General features: G+C 38.5%; 1 protein-coding gene and 1 long non-coding RNA gene across 5 annotated transcripts in view; one reads left to right on the top strand and one right to left on the bottom strand.

Moving 5' to 3' along the window:
• The window catches only part of KIF23 (kinesin family member 23), a 26,400-nt gene extending 20,574 nt beyond the window's left edge, over positions 1 to 5,826 (top strand). For 2 of the 3 annotated variants that reach the window (XM_045899785.3, XM_045899784.3), the window contains 5 exons: positions 2,345 to 2,575; positions 3,452 to 3,534; positions 3,686 to 3,764; positions 4,422 to 4,492; positions 5,264 to 5,826. In XM_045899785.3, coding sequence (XP_045755741.1) covers positions 2,345 to 2,575; positions 3,452 to 3,534; positions 3,686 to 3,764; positions 4,422 to 4,492; positions 5,264 to 5,279 — 480 coding nt within the window. In that variant the 3' untranslated portion in view covers positions 5,280 to 5,826. The remainder of the gene's footprint in view (positions 1 to 2,344; positions 2,576 to 3,451; positions 3,535 to 3,685; positions 3,765 to 4,421; positions 4,493 to 5,263) is intronic. The other variant, XM_064570234.1, reaches the window with a different exon arrangement.
• LOC135361552 (uncharacterized) lies at positions 3,757 to 23,645 on the bottom strand. 2 transcript variants are annotated; one of them, XR_010404969.1, is made up of 4 exons: positions 23,241 to 23,645; positions 6,227 to 16,767; positions 4,608 to 4,869; positions 3,757 to 4,025 (listed from the first exon to the last, which is right to left on the bottom strand). It is a non-coding gene; the product is annotated as an uncharacterized LOC135361552 (long non-coding RNA). The 2 variants fall into 2 exon arrangements; XR_010404968.1 differs by having other exon boundaries at positions 3,757 to 4,869.

Here is a 23,645-nt window from a genome sequence, read left to right as displayed (position 1 = left end):
GCTTAACCGACTGAGCCACCCAGGCGTCCCAATCTTCAATCTCTTTTAATATAAAATAGTCTCCCGGCCACACACTTTTTTTGATTTTCATGACCTTGACTGTTTTTGAATAGTCCAGGCCTGTTGTTTTGTAACTACTGAAGGTTTGCATGTCCAGTAAATTGTTTTTAATCTCAAGACCTTTATCTCAACCTATAAGGGCTCGGCCTCAGTTAAGGGTGTTTAAAGAAATTCACGCTTAAATTCTCTTCTTAAGGATTAAAGTTTTTCCTTTGACTCTGAATAAATGGACCAAGTTAATATTGTGGATTTATATTTAGTAAAATCTTACTATAGTTCTTTTAGAATTTGTCTTTTAACAAATTAATCTAATAGTATTTTACTTTAGATTTCCTATAATTTAGGGTACAGATAAGCTTCATTTAGATGGCCTGCACTCCTGCTTATTAAGGGATAGTAATGAATTGCAAGGTATTTACCAAGACAACAGATGATTCTAAAGCCTAAGTTCTTTACTTTGCAAATTTTGCTTGAAAACTTTTTAGGGAGCAAATTATGGTGACTGGTCTTTCTGATCAACTCTAATAAATCCCCTTTATTTTTCATGAAAGTTTACAGAGTGAACACTGTTCAAGGCCTGCTTAAGCCTGGTCAACATTAATGTGGTATCTAATTCGGCTCTCAGGTATTTAAGAGGATTTACTAGAGATCCTTTAACTTCTCACTTGAAATCAGATCTTTTTAGAAGTGCAGCAAAGTTTAGGCTAGAATCAACAACATATCTAGGTTTGTTTTGGCCAAAAATTATGTCAGGTGGGCTGAGTTTATACTTCAGTGAGGAAGAAGTTGTAAATATCTTTGATTCCATAAATGATAGTAGACTGTAACAATTATCTTTCTAAAGCTAGTTTCATAATGCATTTATTGCTAAATGTGTTCAGGAAAACTATCACCTTTGCTAAATGCTCACGAGAGCCTGACTTTCTTGTTCAACATCAGGCCACTTTAAGAGTGGAAAGTTTCCTGGGTTGCTGGAGGCGTGGGCACCTTCCGTGGCCAACTCTATGGCCCAGGTTCTGTAGTAGCAATGACTTGTCACTAGCACTTCAGCTGCTGATTGTGATTACATAGGGGAAACGCTTCAGTTCTCCAGACAGGCATCTTAAAGTTGGGATCTTCGTATGTGACCAGCTTGGAAGGATTTGGCCTGTGACAGACTGTTTTATTTGCTGTCAGTTATACAAACAGGAGATGTATGAAGCAATGAGTTGTCTTTGGAACTATGTTCTGTATGTGAAATACTTTTTCTTGGACTGAATGTGCTAAATTTAACTTTCCCAGATTTACATGATAGTCAACTGGAAGCAACTAGTATTTTATTGTATGAAATGACGGAGACTGATTTGATACTACATTTTTAGTTTGGTTCTTGGAATCTTTATGAAATGTTTGAGAAAAAAAATAGTTGGTATGTTTTAGCCATTATTGTATTTGAACTTGTCATGAAGTTCTATTTGAGATTTTAAGATCTCAAAGCAGTCAGAAGTACTTCATTTCTATTCTTTTTTTTTTTTTTTTAAAGATTTTATTTATTTATTTGAGAGAGAGCACATGAGAGGGGGGAGGGTCAGAGGGAGAAGCAGACCTCTCTGCTGAGCAGGGAGCCTGATGCGGGACTCGATCCCGAGAATCCAGGATCATGACCTGAGCCGAAGGCAGTCGCTTAACCAACTGAGCCACCCAGGCGCCCCATTTCTATTCTCTTAATCATTTTATACATAGGTTTCTTATTATACCTTATGTTCTTTAGCATTTTGGCCCATACAGTCCATTAGTTTTTACTTACTTATTGTCTGTCTTTGTATATGGAGTGTTTTCCTCCTTGTTTAGAGGCCCGTGGCATGTTTAGGGCTTTTACTGACCTCATTTGAAGTCTTTAACATAGTTGTGGACCTAACAGATTCCCTTACAATGGCAGGCACAAATAAAACCATTATGGTTTTGATAGGGAATATAAAATGAATTCTCTTGAATACCACCTATGCAGGAAAGCCTAGCAGCATAACCAGAAGTTTTCCTTCCATTGTTTTTGCTGAAAGGGAAGCTCCCTGGTGTAGAATGTGTAATAGACGAGCGGTATTAAAAGATGTTTGTTGGTCTTGTGCTTAAATACAAAGACGACATTTAACTTATCTGAGTAACATTTAGCTTTTGAAAAGGCTTGTGCATTTGTTTTGATACTGTGTCATCAACTACCGTAGCCAAACCTGCTGCACTTCTAATAACGCCCTTAAATTAATTCTGGGTTATGCTTGTTTCTTGATTCCTCTTTCAACCTGATCAGAACGCACCACCAGTTCGTCTCCGCCACAGACGATCTCGCTCTGCAGGAGACAGATGGGTAGATCATAAGCCTGCCTCTAACGTGCAAACTGAGACAGTCATGCAGCCACATGTCCCTCATGCCATCACAGTATCTGTTGCAAATGAAAAGGCACTAGCTAAGTGTGAGAAGTACATGCTGACCCACCAGGAACTAGCCTCCGATGGGGAGATTGAAACTAAACTAATCAAGGTAAAAACAAATTGACACAGGACGAAAAACACAGAAAGTCAACTTCGCAAAAAACCACTTACTCTTCTGTTCCTTTGATGACACACAGGCAGTGTCAACGAAGATAAATGGGTGTTGATACAACCTTTTTGTTTGTGTCTTAGAAAACTAAAGGAACTGCTCAGGCTCTAAATCTGCTAAACTAGGACTAAATCAGCTGCTCTCTAGTGAACAGTTTCAGATCCTCAGGATTCTGTTAGAGGAACTCCAGATCTATTATGTACTTGTAGAGTTAGTTTTAACCACTACTTTAAAAGTAAACCCAAACAAAGAACTCCTACCATTTGTCAGTTCCAGATAAAAAGCCCACGTTAAAATGTGACCTATCAACATTTCTTATTACTGAGCTACCCAGAGCCCTTTCCCTTCCCTCGCCTGTAGAAAAATTATCCTTTGATCAGAGAGTCAATGAATAATTGGGGACGTAAAAGCCAACTGGAGAAAATTTAATTTAGAGGATGGTTCTTAATTATAACCAGAGTTATAAATATGACTGTAATATGAGGGAGGTGGTACCCAGAGGACAGTATAATGCCTTAGAACATTTAGAAATTTCTGGTAGATTTCTTGACCCTTGGTATTTTTAAATTATAGACTGAACAAAAAGGAATATTTTTTGCAATTTAAGAATGTTACTGATTATATTGCATCGGACTTCTTTTGTTTAGTGAGAGATAATTTCTCAAGTATTTTAATAGCACAGTCTGCAGCACCATCTGGTTTTTGTGACTAGGACTTTATTTACTGTTTCATGGAGAATCTTAAGTTCAGTTTGAAATACATGTTTATCATTCAGGTATATCAAAGTATAATGCTGACCTTTTCTCTCGGCTTCAGGGTGATGTTTATAAAACAAGAGGTGGTGGACAGTCTGTTCAGTTTACGGATATTGAGACTTTAAAACAAGAATCACCAACTGGGTGAGTGATCATCAGATGTATCTCTTCAGAGGGCTATAGCTTTCTTAGCTGCTTATTCTTGCAGAACACAATATCCTATAAGATGTAGCATTAATTATCTGAAAGAGTGTAGTGATATCCCATGTCTAGTATTTTTCCTGTTTTTCCACAGTCGAAAACGAAGATCTTCCACAGCAGCACCTGCCCCACCAGATGGTACAGAGTCGGAATGGACTGATGTAGAAACAAGGGTAGGGGTAAAAGTTAAATATTTGTCTGCTTCATGAAAGTTAGGGGCAACCTATTTTAAGCCCCCGGCTCCAGCTTCTCCTGCTCTCTGAAGCAGCTGAGGTCCGATCTGACATTGCCAGTGGGGCCTGTAGGCATGGTTCCCCGCGAACCTGCCAAGGTCCTCCTGTTTGTTTAGTCTGCTCCTACTGGAGCTCTCTGGCTCAAGGTTCCTGTTTTCAGTGTAGAGGGACAGGGCCCGAGGATCGAGTCAGAGAGCATGCCTGTAGAATAACAACAGTTCACATCAAATTGGTGGGAATGAATCTTCACAGAAGCACAGTGCCCTGTGGAACTGTTACTCACTGTTACTCCTGATGAGAGGCTCCTCTAGAAAGAGCATGGGAAGGGCAGATGGTGTTAGGAGGCCAAGCTCTGGCCCTGGTCACTAACCTTCTCAAGAAAATTACCTGCATGATCTCTAGAGACCCTTCCATCTCACCAGCTTTGGGGCCTCTGTCAAATAAACTGCACGGATCTGGTATTTTAACGTAGGTGTCTCTGCTGCACTAGAAAGCAATGTGGGATTCCACCGGGGCTGAGCCCGTCTGAGCAGAACTGTGTTTATAGACTCTAGAGAGAGTAGCTGATCTTTTCCTCTTCTGTAATGTTCCTATTAGTGTTCTGTGGCTGTGGAGATGAGAGCAGGATCTCAGCTGGGACCTGGATATCAGCATCATGCACAACCCAAGTGAGTCCTGACTAATTGGGCCTTTCTGTGTGTGTTCTCCCTCCTCCAGTATTTCCACTATCACCGCTTCTCCCTACTATCCACTTCTAAGAGGACATATGTGGTTTCTGTTTACCCCTTGGACTATCTGGGTCCTCTAGCAGACTTCAACAGCAGGGCTGAGAACCTCAGAACGCGTGGTAAGAGCATTAACAGGAGGTGACGGAAGATTGCTCATGCTCATTGATACTCTGTTAGCGCTCATAAAGCTCTCAGAGGCTGGACTGAGATCATCTGTAAGGAGGGAGGCTGGAGGCTTTAGTCAGGGATGACAGCTCTTCCGGTTCTTCATTCTTTCCGAACTTGCCTCTTGGTCTCGTTATAGTGTGAAGTGTTCACTAAAATAAAACGGAGTGTGGAATTTATGGTAGGGGAAGGAATCACACTTTTCCTTCTATTAAAGCACATACCCAAGAGTCTGGTCTATTCATTTTCCATATTAGTAAAACCCCCTTTCAAATGTTTACCTATACAAATCTTTGTGTCCATTTTTAACACATGTATTCCTTAGGCAAGTTGGAAAATCACTGCAAGAGGATGAAGGCAGGAATCCTGCTTTTTAAATTTAATACTGGGTACATATATTTTATAACTGTTACTTGCTTTCTCAGGATTTGAACTTTCTCACAGTAAAACCTGAGTTCTTGTAAAGCCTTTCCTAGGAGATCCAATTGCTATGAATGTGTCACTGATTGCAACAGTCAATACTAAATGCTGGTTTTCACGTTTTAGGCGCAAGAAACCATGACCTGACAATCTCATTTGTGTTGGTGATTTCTCCAAAGCCGTGCCAGGAGTCTTCTGAGTCATCTCGCAGCTTTGTTGACTATCACAGACCTCAGATACATCATACACTGGTGCAGATCAGAGATCCCCCTATGGTTCCAAAGATATCTAGGATTCAGCACACTTTTTATATTCCATGCCTTGCCATATGAACTTTTTAATAATGCTATTGTTTTGTATATTTCTTATATACTTAATAACTAATTCACACAAGTGTTTTGTCCTGGGTGATTAAGGAAAAATATATGTAGATCACACTTTTTTTTGTGACGTTTCCTGCTCTTGTCTGGATACTTAAGGTTTTATAAACAGAACAAATGCTGCTATAGATTAGCTTGCGAGAATGCACTTTAGACACATTTGACAATTCAAACTTTCAAAATAAGGATGTCAATAACTGGCTAATACTAAAGCCATTTTAGGAAGTTGTTTTGAATTTTGTATGTATATATCCACTTTCTGACCTTATAGATATGTGAAAAGAACTGAAATAAACACTAAGAAATACAGTTGTGTGACAGTCATTTAACGCATACTCCTAGCATCTAGCGTCATGCCTTGCATTGAGCTGATGCTCATTTGTTTCTCTCATCTTGGGGCTACCTGTTTTAAAGCACACAAAGGAACAGCTTCAAAACAGGGTACTTCTCCTGCCCAGGGACGCATTTCACCCCAGCAGCACAGCTTTGAGGAGGGGCCTCCTTGACTGGGGAGAGGGAGAGGGAGAGGAAATGGAAACCAGAAGACTAGCAAAGGACATTAAAGGAACATTCCCTGCTATCTGCTTTGGGATTTCAGTAGGAGGTCCACGCAAGGACCTCTGGGACTGCCCTGTCTCAGGCTCCCCCTACCAGCCTGTAGGCAACCACAAAGCACGGTGCCAAGCCTACACTTCCCCTCATTCCCTACCTCTGTTGCCAGCTTCTGGACTGACTGCTTTTACATGTGGTCCTGAGTGCAGCTCCAGAACCAGCTCAGGTGAGGAGAAGCCAAAAACCTGAGCTATTGCACCACCTTCTGGGAAACAAAAGAAAGGTCTGCAATTGCCAATCTGTTGAACTATAACAAAGTAAACAACTGAGAGAAGTGTGCTATTTCGATGCAATGGCAGAGGTACATTTAATCAAGCACTATAAAAAATGATGGTAATATGGTATCACAAAAAAAGAAATTCTCCAGCAACTGAACCAAAGGTGCAAAATATTGTGACTTAACTGACAAATAATTCAAAATAGCTACTACAAAGAAATTTGAAGCACATGAGTTTTATTACAAGCTCATCTATTTAGGAATAAAATTATTGAACAGGAGGTGTTTTCTTACCAAGGAGTTTGAAATTTTCAAAAAGAACCAGACAAGTTCTGGAGCTGACGAATTCAGTGAATGAGATAGAGAGCTTAGGAAATAGGGCAGATCAGATTGAAGAAGGGATTTAGTGCTTGGAGGATAGGAATTTAGAAATGACCCAGGAGAGGAGAGCTTAGATTAAAAAAAATAAAAAAGAAGAAACCCCGTAAGAGCTATCACGTATGATGAGAAAAATATAATAGTCTACCAGAAGGAGAAGGGGAAAAGGGAGCAGAGAGTATATTTAGAGAAATAGAACAGAACTTCCCAAACCTGGGGAAGGAAGTGGAGAAGTCCAAGAAGCTAACAGAATACTCTATTATCTCAATGCAAAAAGATGATCTCCAAGACACATTATAATGAATCTGGTTTTTTTTTTTTTTTTTTTTTTAGTTTTTATTTATTTATTTGACAGAGACACAGCAAGTGCGGGAACACAAGCAGGGGGAGTGGGAGAGGAAGAAGCAGGCTTCCCGCAGAGCAGGGAGCCCGATGTGGGGCTCGATCCCAGGACCCTGAGATTATGACCTGAGCCGAAGGTAGACGCTTAACCGACTGAGCCACCCAGGCGCCCCTATAATGAATCTGTTTAAAAAAAAAAAAAAGGCACCCAGGAAACAAAGTAACCTACAGAGGAACCTCCATTAGCTTAATGATGGGTTTCTCAGAAATTCTACAGCCCAGGAGGGAGTGGAATGACCCATTCAAAGTGCTGAAAAATAAAAACACTTTACCTGGCAAAGATATGCTTCAGCTATGAAGGAGAAATAAAGGCTTTCCCTACTAAAACTGAGGGGGTTCACCACTAGATCTGCCTTGCAAGAAATACTGAAATTTCTCCAAGCTGAAATGGAAAGACGCTAATTAGTGACATAAAAGCACATGAAATGACCTATACTCTAGACAAAGGTGAAAAACATTTAGAAAACTATATATTAGAATGATGTGTTAACCACTTAATTATAGTATAAAGGCTTAAGAGCAACAACAAAAAACCACCACCACTATAATTCCTCAATAATTCAAAGCAAAAAAAAAAGGTAAACTATGACATAAAAAATGTAAAAGGGGAGGAGTAAAAGGGTGGAAGCTTTATATGAAGATAAAGTGCTATCAGCATAAAAAGAGGACTCCTTAGATGTTTTATGTAAGCCACATGGTAATCACAAAGCAAAAATCTAGAGAAAAGTCACAAAACATAAAAAAAGGGAGACTGAGCAAATCATCATGGAAAACCACCACGTTATAAAGGCAGACGGAAACATAGGGAAAAGAAACAATCAGAAGGCAAAATATAAGAGGCAGTAGTATTAAGTCCTTAAGATCAATAATTACTCAATATAAATGGATTGAATTCATCAATCAAAAGGCACAGAGTAGCTTGATGGATAAAAACAAGACCCAACCATATGCTGCCTACAGGAAACTCATTTCAACTCTTAAAATACACACAGGCTCAAAGTGAAGGAATTAAGAGAATATTCCAGGCAAGCAGAAACCAAATGAAAGCAGGTGCAAGTCAAGCCTAAAAACAAAAGGAGACAAAGAAGGTCATTATATACTGATAAAATGGTCAATACATCAGGAAGATACAACACCATAGTACATATATATGCACTCAACATTGGATCACCAAAATTTATTAAGCAAATACCAAAAGATCTAAAGGGAGAAACAGACAACAATACATTAATAGTAGGGGACTTCAGTACCCCACTGTTAGCAATAAATAAGCCATCCAGGTAGAAAATCAACAAAGAAACTAAACTGAACTATAGAACAAAAGAACAGACATATGAGAGCATTCTATCCAACAGAGGCAGAATACACATTCTTCTTCAGTGCACATGAAATATTTTCCAGGACAGATGACATGATAGGGCACAAAACAAATCTCAGCAAATTTAAGAAGACTGAAACCACATCAACTATCTTTTCTTACCATAATGGTATGAAACTAGGAATCAACAAAAGGGAGACCGGAAAATTTACAAACATGTGGAAACTATACAACATACTTTTGAGCAACCAATGTGTCAAAGAAGAAATCAAAGGGGAAATAAAAAATCACCTTGAAACAAATGAAAATGGAAATACAGCATATCAAATCTTACAGGATACAATAAAAGCAGTTCTGAGACGAAAGTTTATAGCAATAAATGCATACATTAAGGAATTAGAAAAATCACAAATAACCTTTCCCCCAAAGAACAGAAGTTAGCAGAAGAAAGGAAATTATAAGGATCAGAGTAGAAATAAAGAAATAGGGACCAGAAAAACGGAAAGGATCAACAAAACTAAAGGCCAGTTCTTTGAAACAGTAAACAAAATCTTTAACCAGACTAAGGAAAAAAGACTCAAGAAATGAAAAAGGACACATTACAATTGATACTACAGAAATACATAGGACCATAAGAGACTACTATGAACAATTGTACATCAACAATTTAGACAACCTAGAAGAAATGAATAAATTTCTAGAAACACACAATCCACCAAGCCTGAGTCAGGAAGAAATAGAGTATCTGAAAGGATGAATAAGGAATAAAGGGATTGAATCAGTAATCAAAACCCTCCCAACACAGAAAACCTCAGGACCAGATGGCTTCACAGGCAAATTCTACCAAGCCTTCAAAGAATAATTAACAGCAGTCCTTCTCAAACTCTTGCAAAAAGTTGAGGAGGTAGGGATCGTTCCAAACTCATTCTATAAGGCCAGATACCAAAGAGAGATAAGGACACCATAAGAAAACTAGATCAGTATCCCTGATGAATATAAATGCAAATATTCTCAACAAAATATTAGCAAACTGAATTTGAGAACACATAAAAAGAATTATACACCATGATCATGATCTTGGAGTCCCGGGATCGAGTCCCGCATTGGGCTCCCTGCTCAGCGGGGAGTCTGCTTCTCCCTCTGACCCTCCCCCCTCTCATGTGCTCTCTCTCTCAAATAAATAAAAATTAAAAAAATCTAAAAAAAAAAAAAAATTATACACCATGACCAAATGGGATTTATCTCTGGGATGCAAGGATGGTTCAATATATGCCAATCAATAAGTGTAATATATCACATTAAAACAATGAAAGATAAAAATCATATGATCATCTTAATAGACACAGAAAAAGCAATCTGACAAAATACAACATACTTTCAATAGTAAAAACCCTTGGTAGACGGGATATAAATGGAACATAATAAAGGCCATATACAACAAACCCACAAATAACATCATACTCGGTGGAGGTAAAAATGGAACATAATAAAGGCCATATACAACAAACCCACAAATAACATCATACTCGGTGGAGGTAAAAATGAAAAAATTTTTCTCTAAGATCAGGACCAAGACTAGCATGTCCACTCTCAGCGCTCTTATCCCATACAGTACTGGAAGTCCTTGCCTGAGCGATTAGGCAAGACAAAGAACTAAAATCCATCCAAACTGAGAAGGACGAAGTAAAACTGTCACTATTTTTAGATGATAGGATTCTGTACACTGAAAATCCCAAGGCTCAACCAAAAAACTGTCGGAGCTAACCAATGATTTCAATAAAGTTGCAGTATACAAAACCAACATACTGAAATCAATTGCATTTCTATACACGAGGTATGAAACATCTGAAAAAGAAATAAACTTCTGCTGAGGGAATTTTGGGAAGATGGCGGCGGAGGAGAATCCTGAGCTTACCTTGTCCCATGGACACACTGCGACAACAGCTACATCTAAATGACTAACTCCAAAAATGACCTGAAGACTGACAGAACAGACCTTCCACAGCTAATCATCGGGAAGGCCACATCAGAAAGTGCAGGGGGGTGGAGACGGGGTTGGGAACCAGACCCCCAGTGTGACTAGCCACAGACAGGAAGAAGCGAGAGGATGAGATCTCACACCAGGCACGCCCAGCACTGGGGACGCACACTGGGGAAGAGGAGTCCCCATAACAACCGGCTTTGAAAACCAACAGGCCTTCAGCCCAAGAGCTTTAAAATTCAGAGGGTGGGTGAAGGGAAACGGAGTCCCCACCCTTAAAGAGCCAATTTACTAAATAACTTGGCTGGAGACACAGCATGAAAACAGCAGTCTGAAAAGCACCTAGGGTATACCTGAAAGAGATATCCTGACTAATTTTAGAATGTGTTTGGAGAGGTAGGGATCTGCAGGAGATTTCTCCAGGAACAAAAGTGCTGGTTCCCCAGCCTAGATGGCTGGATGCTTGCAGGAGCCAGCACTAAACTCTCCCTCTACTTTGCTAGCATTGCGTGCCCCTACCCCAGTGTTCTCCTGCGGATCCACCCAATCCAACTGCCCGCCTCCCAGTATCCCTCCAAAGTGACTCCTGTCCTGAGGCGTGGTGGAAATAAGCCCACGCACCAACATGCATGCAGTCCCTGCACTGAGCCTCTTAGCTGACTGTGCATGCAGCAAGCCCTGCCCGTCAGTGTGCCCACAGCTGTGGCAGAGAGGCTAAGTGCAGACAGCTGGACTGACTGCCGGCTCTGTCCACTAATGAAAGCCCCTCTGCTGCAGAGGCCTCGCAACAGCGGGGGAGTAAACGCCCAGGACGCCACAGCAGGCAAGGCAGGCAGACTGCAGCTAGCGCAGCTGGAGGCAGTCACGGCTCAGCCACGAGAGGGCACCCAAGCCCACAAAGGAGATCCTTCTGGAGCACCTGGTTCTGCTGACCACGGGGGCACTGCACTACAGGGCACCACAGGACCTCGTCTACACAAGGCCACTATTTTAAAGACCAGGAGATACAGCTGATCTACCGAATACATAAAAACAGACCAAATGAGGAGACAAAGGAATACGTCCCAAATCAAAGAATAAGACAAAATCACAGTAAAAGAGCTAAATGAAAGAGAGATAATAAGCTTGATAAAAAATTCCAAGTAATGGTCATAAAGATGCTCACTGGACCTGAGAAAAGACATCATCAAATATAATAGCATTCACATTATAGAGTGCCAGAGGGAGAGAGAGGGCTGAAAATCATTTCAAGAAATAAGAGCTGAAAATTTCTCCACTCTGGGGAAGGAAACAAACATCCGAGTCCAGGAAGCAAAGAGAGCCCCTAACAAGGTGAACCCAAGGAGGTCCAGACCAAAACACATAATAGTTAAAATGGCAAAAAGTAATAATAAAGACACAATTTTAAAAGCAGCAAACCAAAACAAGATACAAGGGAAAACCCCATAAAGCTATCAGCTGATTTTTCAGCAGAAACTATGCAGGCCAGAAGAAGGTGGCATGATATATTCAAAGGGCTAAAAGGGAAAAAACTTAAACCAAGAATACTTTACCCAGCAAGGTTATCACTGGAGAGAGAAAGTTTCCCAGACAAACAAAAGTTATAGTTAAACTGGCCTTGTAAGAAATGTTAAAGGGGATTCTTAAGTTGGGAAAAAAAAAAAAGGCCATAACTAGAAGAAAATAATGAAAGGAAAAAATTTCACAGATAAAAACAAAAATATAATAAAGATAGTATGTTAATTACTTATAAAGCCAATATGAAAGTTAAAACACAAAAGTAGCAAAATCAATTATCTCTACAAAATTAAGCAAAGCATACACAAAAGAATGTAAAATATGACATCATATACATAAAACATGGAGAGTGGAGTAAAAATTTAGAGGTTTTAGAATGTGTTCAAACTTAAGAGAGCATCAACTTAAACACAGACTGCTATATACATCAGATGTTATACATGAACCCAGTGGTAATCACAAATCAAAAACCTATAACAGAGGGGCACCTGGGTGGCTCAGTCGGTTAAGCGGCTGCCTTCGGCTCAGGTCATGACCTCAGGGTCCTGGGATCGAGCCCCGTGTCCGGCTCCCTACTTAGCGGGCAGTCGCTTCTCCCTCTCCCTTTGTTGCTTCCCCTGCTTGTGCTCTCTCACTTGTGCTCTCTCTCTCTCAGTAAATAAATCTTAAAAAAAAAAAAAAACTTATAACAGATATACAAAAAATAAAAAGAGAAAGGAATCCAACCATAACACTAAACAAAACCATCAGATCACAAGGGAAAAGAGGAAGTAGAAAAAAGCAGAGAAAAGCTACAAAACAACCAGACAACATTTAACAAAATGGCAATAGGTACATACCTATCAACAATTATTTTAAATGTAAATGGACTGAATGCTCTAATCAAAACACATAGGGTGACTCAGTGGGTTAAAAAAAGGGGGGCATCTGGGTGGCTCAGTTGGTTAAGCATCTGCCTTTGGCTCAGGTCATGATCCCAGGGTCCTGGGATCAAGCCCCGCATCGGGCTCCCTGCTCCGTGGGAAGCCTGCTTCTCCCTCTCCCACTCCCCCGGCTTGTGTTCCCTCTCTCGCTGTGTCTCTCTCTGTCAAATAGATAAATAAAATCTTTTAAAATAAAAATAAAAATAAAAAATAAAAAAACCAAGACCCATCTATATGCTGCTTACAAGAGGCTCACTTCAGACTGAAAAACATGTACAGACTGAAAGTGAAGGGATGGAAAAGCATATACCATGCAAATGGAAGCAAAAAGAAAAAAAAGCCATGGTGGGAATACTTACATTAGACAAAACAAACTTCATTATTTTTTTTAAAGATTTACTTATTGGAGAGAGAGCAAGTGAGCATGCACATGTGTGGGGGGAGAGGGAGAGAGAATCTCAAGCAGACTCCATGCAGAGCCCGATGTGGGGCTCACTCATGAACCTGAGATCACAACCTGAGCCAAAACCAAGTCTGATACTCAACTGACTGCACCACCCAGGTGCCCCTAGACAAAACAGGTTTTAACACAATGTAGCAAAGGACAAAGAAGAACACTACATAATGATAAAGGGACCAATCCTACAAGAGGGTATAACAATTGTAAATATCTATGCACCCAACATGGGAACACCTAAATACATAAAAGCAGATATTAATAGACATAAGGGGAGAAATTAACAGTAGTACGATAACAGTAGGGGATTTTAACACCTCACTTAACATCAATGTCTAGATCATCCAGGCAGAAAATCCGTAAGGGAACAGTGGCTTTAAACAACAAATTATTAGGAATAAACTTAACCAAAGAGGTGAAGAACTTGTCCTCTGAAAACTATAAAACACTGATGAAAGAAACTGATGATGACACAAATAGGAAGATACATCATGCTCATAAATCAGAAGAATTAATGTTGTTAAAATGTCCATACTACCCAAAGCAAACTACAGATTCAGTGTAATCCCTATCAAAATACCAATAGCATTTTTCACAGATTTTTAATCCTAAAATTTGTATGAAATCACAAAAGACCTCAAATAGCCAAAGCAATCTTGAGAAAGAACAAAGCTGGAGGTATCACAATTCCAGATTTTAAGGTTTACTACAAAGCTATGGTAATCAGAACAATACGGTACCAGCACAAAGCACACACATAGATCAGTGGAACATGACAGGGAGCCCAGAAATAAACCCACACTTACCTGGTCACTTAATCTATGACAAAGGAGACAAGAATATACAATGGGGGAAAAGACAGTTTTTCAATAAATGGTATTGGGAAAACTGGACAGCTATATGCAAAAGAATGAAACTGGACCACTTTCTTACACCATACACAAAAATAAACTCAGAATGGATTAAAGACCTAAATGTGAGACCTGAAACCATAAAAACCTAAAAGAAAACATAGGCAGTAATCTCATGGAATGTGTCCTTAAACATATATATGATCTGTCTCCTCAGGCAAGGGAAACAAAAACAAAAGTAAACTACTGGGACCACATTAAAATAAAAAGCTTTTGCACAGCAAAAGAAACTATCAACAAAACAAAAAGGCAACCCAGTGAATGGGAGAAGATATTTGCAAATGATATACCCAATAAGGGGTTAATACCCAAAATATGTAAAGAACTCATACAGCTCAACACCAAAAAAAATACAAATAATCTGATTTAAAAATGAGCAGAGGACTTGAGTAGATATTTTTCCAAAGACATCCAGATGGCCAACAGACCCATGAAAAGATGATCACCATCACTTATCATGAGGGAAATACAAATCAAAACCAAAATGATATATCACCTCACACCTGTCAGAATGCCTAGTATCAAAAAGACAAGAAATAACAAGTGTTGGTAAGGATGTGGGGAAAATAGAACACTTATGCCCTGTTGGTGGGAATACAAACTGGTGCAGCCACTGTGGAAAACAGTAGGGAGGTCCCTCAAAAAATTAAAACTAGAAATACCATATGATCAAGTAATTCCACCACTGGGTATCTACCCCTCAAAAATGAACACTAATTTGAAAAGATATATTCCCTCCTATGTTCAGTGCAGGATCGTTTACAATAGCCAAGATATGGAAGCAACCCAAGTGTCCATCAGTGGTTGAATAAAGATGTGGCATACACACGTGCGTGCGCAGGGAATGTTACTTGGCTATCAAAAAGAATGAGATCTTGCCATTTGCAACAACCTGGATGGACTGAGAGGGTATAATGCTAAGTGAAATAAGTTAGACAGAGAAAGACAAATACCATATGATTTCGCTTATATGTGGAATCTAAAAAACAAAACAGATTCTTAAGTACAGAGAACAAACTGGTGGCTGCTAGAAGGGAGACAGGTGGAGGGATAGGCAAAATAAAGGGGATTGGAGGAAAATTCCAGTTGCAAAATAAATAAGTCACAGAGATGAAAAGTACAGCATAAAGAATATAGTCAATGATAGTGTAATAATGTTGTGTAGTGACATATAGTGACTACACTTATCATGGTGAGCCATGAGTAATGTGCAGAACTGTGGAATCAATCTGTTGTACACTTGAAACTAATAAAACATTTTATGTCAATTATGTTTCAATAAAATGATTGTCAAGTCTAAGAAAAAGGTAATAATGGTCACAAAAAAAAAAGCTTTCCCATTCACAGTAGCATCAAAAACAATAAAATACTTAGGAATAAATTTAATGTAGGAGGTGAAAGTTTTTTTTTTTTTTTAAAGATTTTATTTATTTATTTGAGAGAGAGAGAGCACAGGCAGAGAGGGGGAGCGGGGCAGAGGGACAAGCAGACTCCCTGCCAAGCAGGGAGCCTGACATGGGGCTTGATCCCAGGACCCCGAGATCATGACCTGAACCGAAGGCAGATGCCCAACTGACTGAGCCACCAAGGCTGCCCTGAAGGTGAAAGTTCTGTACAACAAAAACTACAAGACTGATGAAAAAAATAGAAAAAGACAGAAACAAATGGAAAGATAACCTATGCTCATGGACTGGAAGAATTAATATTGCTAAAATGTGTATACTACTCAAAGCAATCTATAGATTCAACACAATCCCCAACAAATATTAATGGCATTCTTCACAGAAATAGAAAATAAGCTGCAATGTTTGTATGGAACCACAAAGGACTCCAAATAGCTAAAGCAATCCTGAGGAAAAGAACAAAACTACAGATATTGCACTTCCTGATTTCAAACTATACTACAAAGCTATAGTATTAAAAACAGTATGGTACCAGCACAAAAACAGACACATTGACAGAACAGAACAAAGAGCCCAACGTTAACCTCTGCTTATACATTAAACTAATATTCAACAAGGGGGCCAATAGCACCAAATGGGGAAAAGAAAGACTCTTCAACAAATGGTGTTGAGAAAACTGAACACATGCAGAACACTGAAACTGGACACCAATCTTACACCACTCACAAAAATTCACGTGAAATGGATTGCAGACTTGAACATAAGGACTCATACTATCCAACTCCTAGAAGAAAATATAGAGAAGAAGCTCCTTGAGACTGGTTTTGGCAATGATTTTTGGATATGACATCAAACAACAAAAGTAAAAACAGAAGGGATTACAACAAACTTAAAAGCTTTTGAACAAAAGATTTAACAAAATGAAAGGCAATCTACAAAATGGGAGAAAGTTTTTGCAAACCACACATCCGATAAAAGGTTAATATCCAGGGACGCCGGTGTCTGCCTTCGGCTCAGGTCATGATCCCAGGGTCCTGGGACCGAGTCCCGCGTTGGGCTCCCTGCTTGGTGGGGAGCCTGCTTCTTCCTCTGCCTGCTGCTCCCCCTGCTTGTGCTCTTTCTTTCTCTCTCTGACAAATAAATAAATAAAATATTAAAAAAAAGTTTAATATCCAAAATATATAAAGAATTCATACAACTCAATAAGAGAAAAGCAATCTGATTTAAAAATGGGGAGAAGAACTAAATAGACACTTTTCCAAAGAAGACATCCAGATGGCCACCAGGTACATGAAAAGAGGCTCAACATTACTCATCATCAGGGAAATGCAAATGAAACCACAGCGAGATATCTCCTCACAGGTATTACAACGGCTATCGCCAAGAAGACAAGAATAACAAGTGTTGGCAAGGATGTGGAAAGAAGGGAACCCTCGTGCACTGTTGCTGGGAAAGTAAACTGGCACAGCTACTGTGGAAAACAGTGTACGGAGGTCCCTCCAAAAATTAAAATTAGAACTACAATATGATTCCACTTCTGGGTATTTACCTGAAGAAAATCGAAACACTATCATGAAAAGATATCTGCACTCCCATGTTCACTGCAGCACTATTTACAACAGCTAAGATACAGAAACAACCTAAGTGGCCAACAGTAGATGAATGGATAAAAATATGTGGTGCGCGCATGCCCTGCACACACACGCAGAGGAGTGTTATTCAGCCGTGAGAAAGGAGGACGTCCTGCCATTTGCCACAACATGGATAGACCTTGAACACATTATACTAAGTGAGGTAAGCCAGAGAAAGACAAGTACTGTATGATATCACTTACATGTGCAATTTTAAAAAGCCAAACTTGTAAAAATAGAGAATAAAATGGTGGTTATCAAGGGATGGGGGTGGGGAGACAAGACAGATGTTTTTAAGGGTATAAACTTAAAACAAGTAGTAAGTAAGTCCTAGAGATCTAATGCACAGTACACTGACTACAGTAATACTGTATTACAAACATCAAACTTACTAAGAGACTAGAATTTAATTATTGTAAGTACTATGAAGAAAGCATGATTATGTAATCTGATAGAGATGCTATACAGTGGCAATCATATTACCATGTACAAATGTATCAAATTCTATACTAGAAGGTGTTGTACACTGTAAGTTTATAAAATATTATGTCAAACACATTTCAATAGAAAAAAATGAAAAGTAGAATTTTTGCAATTGTAAAAAAAAGGCAGTAGGAAATATAAAGTAATTTGACAATAAATTGATAATGTCTTTCTTGTGTAACAACTGTTATATCTATGTATTAAGTATGCTCTTCTAGACATTTAAACAAAAAACATGGTATGGGGACAACATAAATTAGAAAAAGCACTACTGAAAAACATGATGAAATAGACATTATTACCTGGGTAAAGACACATTTTTCTTCTGATTAAATTAGGGTTTCTTTGGAGGCTGATTTTTTTTTTTTTTAACTACAATGGTAATCTGTTACATTAATAGTGAAGGTGGAATATTAGTCCACAAAAACCACTTGTCACTAACAGTATAGTAGTAAGCAATGTCACAACTGTGTTTCTAGAATGCTCCAGAGCACTAAAGTTTAATCCTATTTCAGTGGATGTTACTGGATTTAACCTCTCCATTTCTTATTTTTAATGTTTTTAAATGGCATATTGCTTAGTCTTTTGAAAATACATCTTAACAGGACGTTTGTACTATGATAGGGGAATGAGGGTAGTAGAATTTGTCTAAAGTCAAAGTATGATGTTGAATCCATTTTAAGTCCGGGAACTACACATAACAAAGGGAAATGCATGGGCAGTTGATGTTTTGCTTAAAGAGTTCTCCTAAACATTTATGAAGAATGGCTGTGGTTAACTGGGTGCTCAGCATCTGACACGCTGTACAGGTATTATCTATAACTTATAGGTGAAGAAACAGATCGAGAGGATTAATGACCCCAAAATCATAAATGATGGAGCTGATATTTAAGCCCAAGTCTGAGCCTGACATCAAAGCTTTCAACCACTTAGCTAATGACTGTCTCAGTTTTACAGTTTAAGTAAAAATTTCTTAGCCCTAGATAGTTACTTTTAGTTGATAATTTTTTTTTTTTTTTTTTTTAAGTAAGCTTTATGCCCAGTGTGGGGCTTGAACTCAGGACCCCAAGATCAAGAGTCATGTGCTCTGTGGACTAAGCCAGCCAGGCACCCCTTACTTGGTAATTTTTGATGTTTTGCAAAACAGGACAGTTGTGTCTTTTCTTACTGGTTTGTGGGACTTTATATAGCTTTTGGGTACTTTGGACCTTGTATCTTCTCCCAATCTGACATTTTTTTTTACTTTGGTTATGGTGGTTTTTTAAAAAAATAAACTTAATTTTTAGAATTATTTTAGTTTTACCAAAAAATTATGATTAGAATTCCCTTACAATCACAGCCAGGTTCCCCTATTATTAACATATCAATATGTGTTACAATTAATAAACCAATGTTGATATACTGTTATTTACTAAAGTCCGTATTTTATTTGGAATTCCTTACTTTTCACCTAATGTCTTTTGTCCTTCCCAGGATCCCATCTAGGAAACCATATCACATTTAGTCATTGTGTTTCCTTAGGCTCTTGGCTATAACAGTTTTTTTAGACATTGTTTATGGTTTCTTTTGGCTTGTAGTTTTCAATTTTAATGTAATCAAACCTATGAATCTTTTCCTTTATGTTTTTGTGCCTTAAGAAATTTTTCATATACTCAATAATAATAAATTCCTGTTTTCCTCTAAAATTTTAGAGTTTTTCTTTTCACATTATATATGATGAGGATGGACTTAAAAATATTCTTTCCACATTTCCATATGGATAGAAAATCAATTGTCCCAGTTATGTTTTTTTGAAAAGGTACTCTTCCCCCTAACCACCTCACTTCCCCATTTATAAAGTCATACCTCTGACTTACCAAGTTCCCATATGTATGAGAGTGGATTCCTAGGTTCTCTGTTCTCTTGGTCTGTTTATCTACTTGTATATCAATAACATAGTTTTAATTCATTCAGCATGTATTTATTTGAGTGCCCCCATGTGCCAGGCACTGTTTAGGCACAATTGATGTGGTGGCAAACCAAAGTGTGTGCCCTCCATGGAACTGACATTTAAGTAAAGCTTCTATTCCTACTTTGAAACACTGCCTTCATTTTTATTGGTCCTTAAGCCTTCCATGAAAATTTAAGGTCAATTTAAGGTCAAACCCCGTTAGGGTTTTTGAGATGGAATTTGACCAGTGGAATATTGGAATATTCCTATGGAATATTGACTGAAATTATATAATTTGAAGAGAATTACCCACTTTAAGATCTTCATCTGTGAATATGGTGTATCACTCTATTTAGGTTGCGTCTATGTTGTTCCATGACGTTTGTAATTTTAAAAATAGTGATCATGCATAAATTGTTAGATTTACTCCTAGAAACTATATGATTTTTGTTGCTATTGTATGAGGTGTATTTTTTAATACTACATTTTGTAACTGACTTTTGCTGAACACAGAAATGCTGCTGGCTTTTGTGTATTAATCTTGAAACTAGCTACCTTGCTGAACTACTTATTAGGCTGATTTGTTTATGGATTCTCTTGGAACTTCTGGGTAAATAATCATATTATTTATGAATAATGAGAGTTCACAACTTTCCAATTTAATACCTTTTCTCTTTCTTGTCTTATGGAGATGGGTAAATTCTAAAACCATAATTGAAGTAGAAGCAGAGGAAGGACACATCCTTGTTTGTTCCTGGTTTTAAAGAGTAGGTTTTAAGTTTCACCATTAAGTATGATGTTTACTGTAGATTTTTAGCAGATATCTTATCAGGATATGGAAGTTACCTTTTCTTCCAATTTTCTAAGAGTCTATGTTAATACTTAATTTTATCAAGTGGTTTTTCTGAATCTGTAAGAATTTCATCTAGATTTTCCTCTTTGTTAATGGATTACTTTTAATAGCTTTTATGTTGAACTATCCTTAGTCATGATATACCATATTTCGACACGCAGTACTGCATTCAGTTCATTAATCTTTAAGTTTTTCCAGTTTTACTAATTGACGATTTTTGTGTTTATATTCATAAGTGAGAAGAACTTACAATTTACCTTTCTTATATTCTAAGGTTCAGGTTTTACTATTACAGTTATAAAACAATTTGGGGAACAAAACATTGATGTAAAAAGGTCCCTTATTAGTATAGTTTAAGAGAGGCAATATTTTGTTTTACTTTTTGTTGATGTATATTTGCCAGATCAGTTTTTGTTTTGTTTTGTTTTGAAGTACACTAGGGGTGGGAAAGGGGGATGACTATGTTTTAGACTGATTCATTTTGGCTTTGGAAATGTTTGAATTTTTCAATAGCTTTACCTTTTTCCACCCAAAGTCCACTATAATTGCTTCTAGATTTGGATGAAAACTCAAAACAAGTTTTATTTTTAGAAAGCTTGATAGCTTTTAAAGCTTTTTTAAAAGTTTGGGATATTAAGGGGTGCCTGGGTGGCACAGTCAGTTAAGCATCTGACTCTTGGTTTCAGCTCAGGTCATGATCTCAGGGTCCTGGGATCAAGCCCTGTCAGGCTCCCCACTCAGTGGGGAGTCTGCTTGTCTCCCTCTCCCTCTGCCCGTCCCCACACCACCCTGTGTGCTCAGGCACTCTCTGTCTCTCTCCCCCCTCCGAAATAAATAAATAAATCTTAAACACATACACACACACACACAGATCAATGGCACAGACATAAACCCATTCATATATGGTCAATTAATTTATGACATAAGAATCAAGAATATATAATCAGGAAAGGACAGTCTCCTCAATGAGTGGTGTTGGAAAAACTGGACAGAAACATGCAAAAGAAAGAAAATGGACCACCATCTTACACCATACACAAAAATTAATTCAAAATGGAATAAAAACTTGAATGTAAGACCTGGAACATAAAACTCCTAGAAGAAAACACAGGCGGTAAGCTCCCTGACATTGGTCTTGGCAAAGATCTTTTGATCTGACTCCAAAAGCAAAGGCAACACAAACTAAAGTAAACAAGTGGGACAACATTCAACTAAAAACTTCTGGACAGCAAAGGAAATCATCAACAAAATGAAAAGGCAACCTACTGAATAGGAGAAAATTTTTGCAAATCATATATCTGATAAGGGGTTCATAACCAAAATGAATAAAGAACCCCTATAACTCAATATCAACAAAAATTTCATTAAGAATGGGCAAAAGATCTGAATATTTTTCCAAAGACATACAGATGGCCAGCAGGCACATGAAAAACATGCTCAACATTACCAATCATCAGGGAAATCAATAAAACCACAGTGAGATATCACCTCACAACCGTTAGAAAAGCTGTCATCAAGAAGACAAGAACAGGGGCGCCTGGGTGGCTCAGTCGTTAAGCGTCTGCCTTCGGCTCAGGTCATGGTCCCAGGGTCCTGGGATCGAGCCCCGCATCGGGCTCCCTGCCCGGCAGGAAGCCTGCTTCTCCCTCTCCCACTCCCCGTTTGTGTCCCCACTCTCACTGTGTCTTTCTCTGTCAAATAAATAAATAAAATCTTTAAAAAAAAAAAAGATGACAAGAACAAGTGGTGGCAAGGATGTGAAGAAAAGGAAACATTTGTGCACTGTTTGTGGGAATATAAATTGGTGCAGGCGCCGTGGAAAACGGTACAGAGGTTCCCCCCCCCCCAATTAAAAGTAGAACTACCATATGATCAAGCAATTCCACTCTCAGGTATTTATCGGAAGACAACAAAAACACTAATTTGAAAAGATATATTCATTCCGATGTTCACTGCAGCATTATTTACAATAGCCAAGACACAGAAACAACCAAAGTGTCCATCAATGGATGAATGGATGAAGAAAATGCGACACACACACACACACACACACACACATTATTCAGCTGTAAAAAAGTATAACACCTTGCCATTGGAGACAACATGGATGGACCTTGAGGGCATTACACTAAGCAAAACACGTCAGAGAAAGACAAATGATCTCACTTATATGTGGAATCCAAACAACAAACAAAAATAAACAAACCAAACTCATAGATACAGAGAACAGATTGGTGGTTGCCAGAGGGAGCGGTGGAATGGGTGAAGGGAGTCAAAAGTTACAAACCTGCAGTTGTAAGTCACTAGGTGTTATGTACAACATGGTGACTATAGTTAATAATATTGTGTTTCATATTTAAAAGTTGCTGAGAGTAGACCTTAAAAATGGTTGACATATGTTTTGCAATACACACAATATCGAATCATTATGCTATACACCAGAAATAAAAATGTTATGTCAATTATACTTCAAAAAAAAAAAAAAAGCCCAACTCTCAATATGAATCCAGTTTTATTAAGCCTCAAAGATACAAAACAGCAATGCAGCACCTAGACAGAGTTGCTTCAAGAAGTCTTGAACGTCTTAAGGGTCGTTTCAAGACGCTTCCACCCAAACACATGCCTTAGTTACAAAAAATGAAATTGATATGGAAAGTTCCCCTACATTCCCAATAGACCTTTTATACTTATAATAATAGTACTTACCTCTTATGCTGTGTGAAGATTAAATGAATCCTTGTAGAGTGTGGCTCAGTGCCTGGGACACAGTAGGCGCTCCAATGGTACTGCTATCGTCACGCTGGAAGCTTCTCAGTTCCTCCTCCATCACTTAATTCATCCGAGACGCTGTGCTAAGGACCAGAGGCCGCCAGGCTGAAATTTAGCTCCTGCGCTCCAGGTGGTCACAGCCAGCTAGGAGAGGCTGGCGGCGTCATTAAAGGTCCAAATAGTGTCACACGGGCTACAGTAGATGGGGGTGAAAGCCATGTACTTAGATAACTTTTTCTTAGAAATATTTTTACTGTTCACGAGTCCTGAGTTTTAGCCTAACCCAAAGAACCCGCAGTTGCAGGAACCCACCAACTTTTTGAACGAGCGAGTCGCACTTTG

The sequence above is a fragment of the Mirounga angustirostris genome, unplaced genomic scaffold, assembly GCF_029215605.1.
Source record: "Mirounga angustirostris isolate CCGP_5_RB_7025 unplaced genomic scaffold, mMirAng1.0.hap1 SCAF_9, whole genome shotgun sequence".
NCBI lineage: Eukaryota > Metazoa > Chordata > Mammalia > Carnivora > Phocidae > Mirounga > Mirounga angustirostris.
Note: the sequence above shows the minus strand (reverse complement) of the source record. Positions and strands in the feature narration are given on the sequence as shown.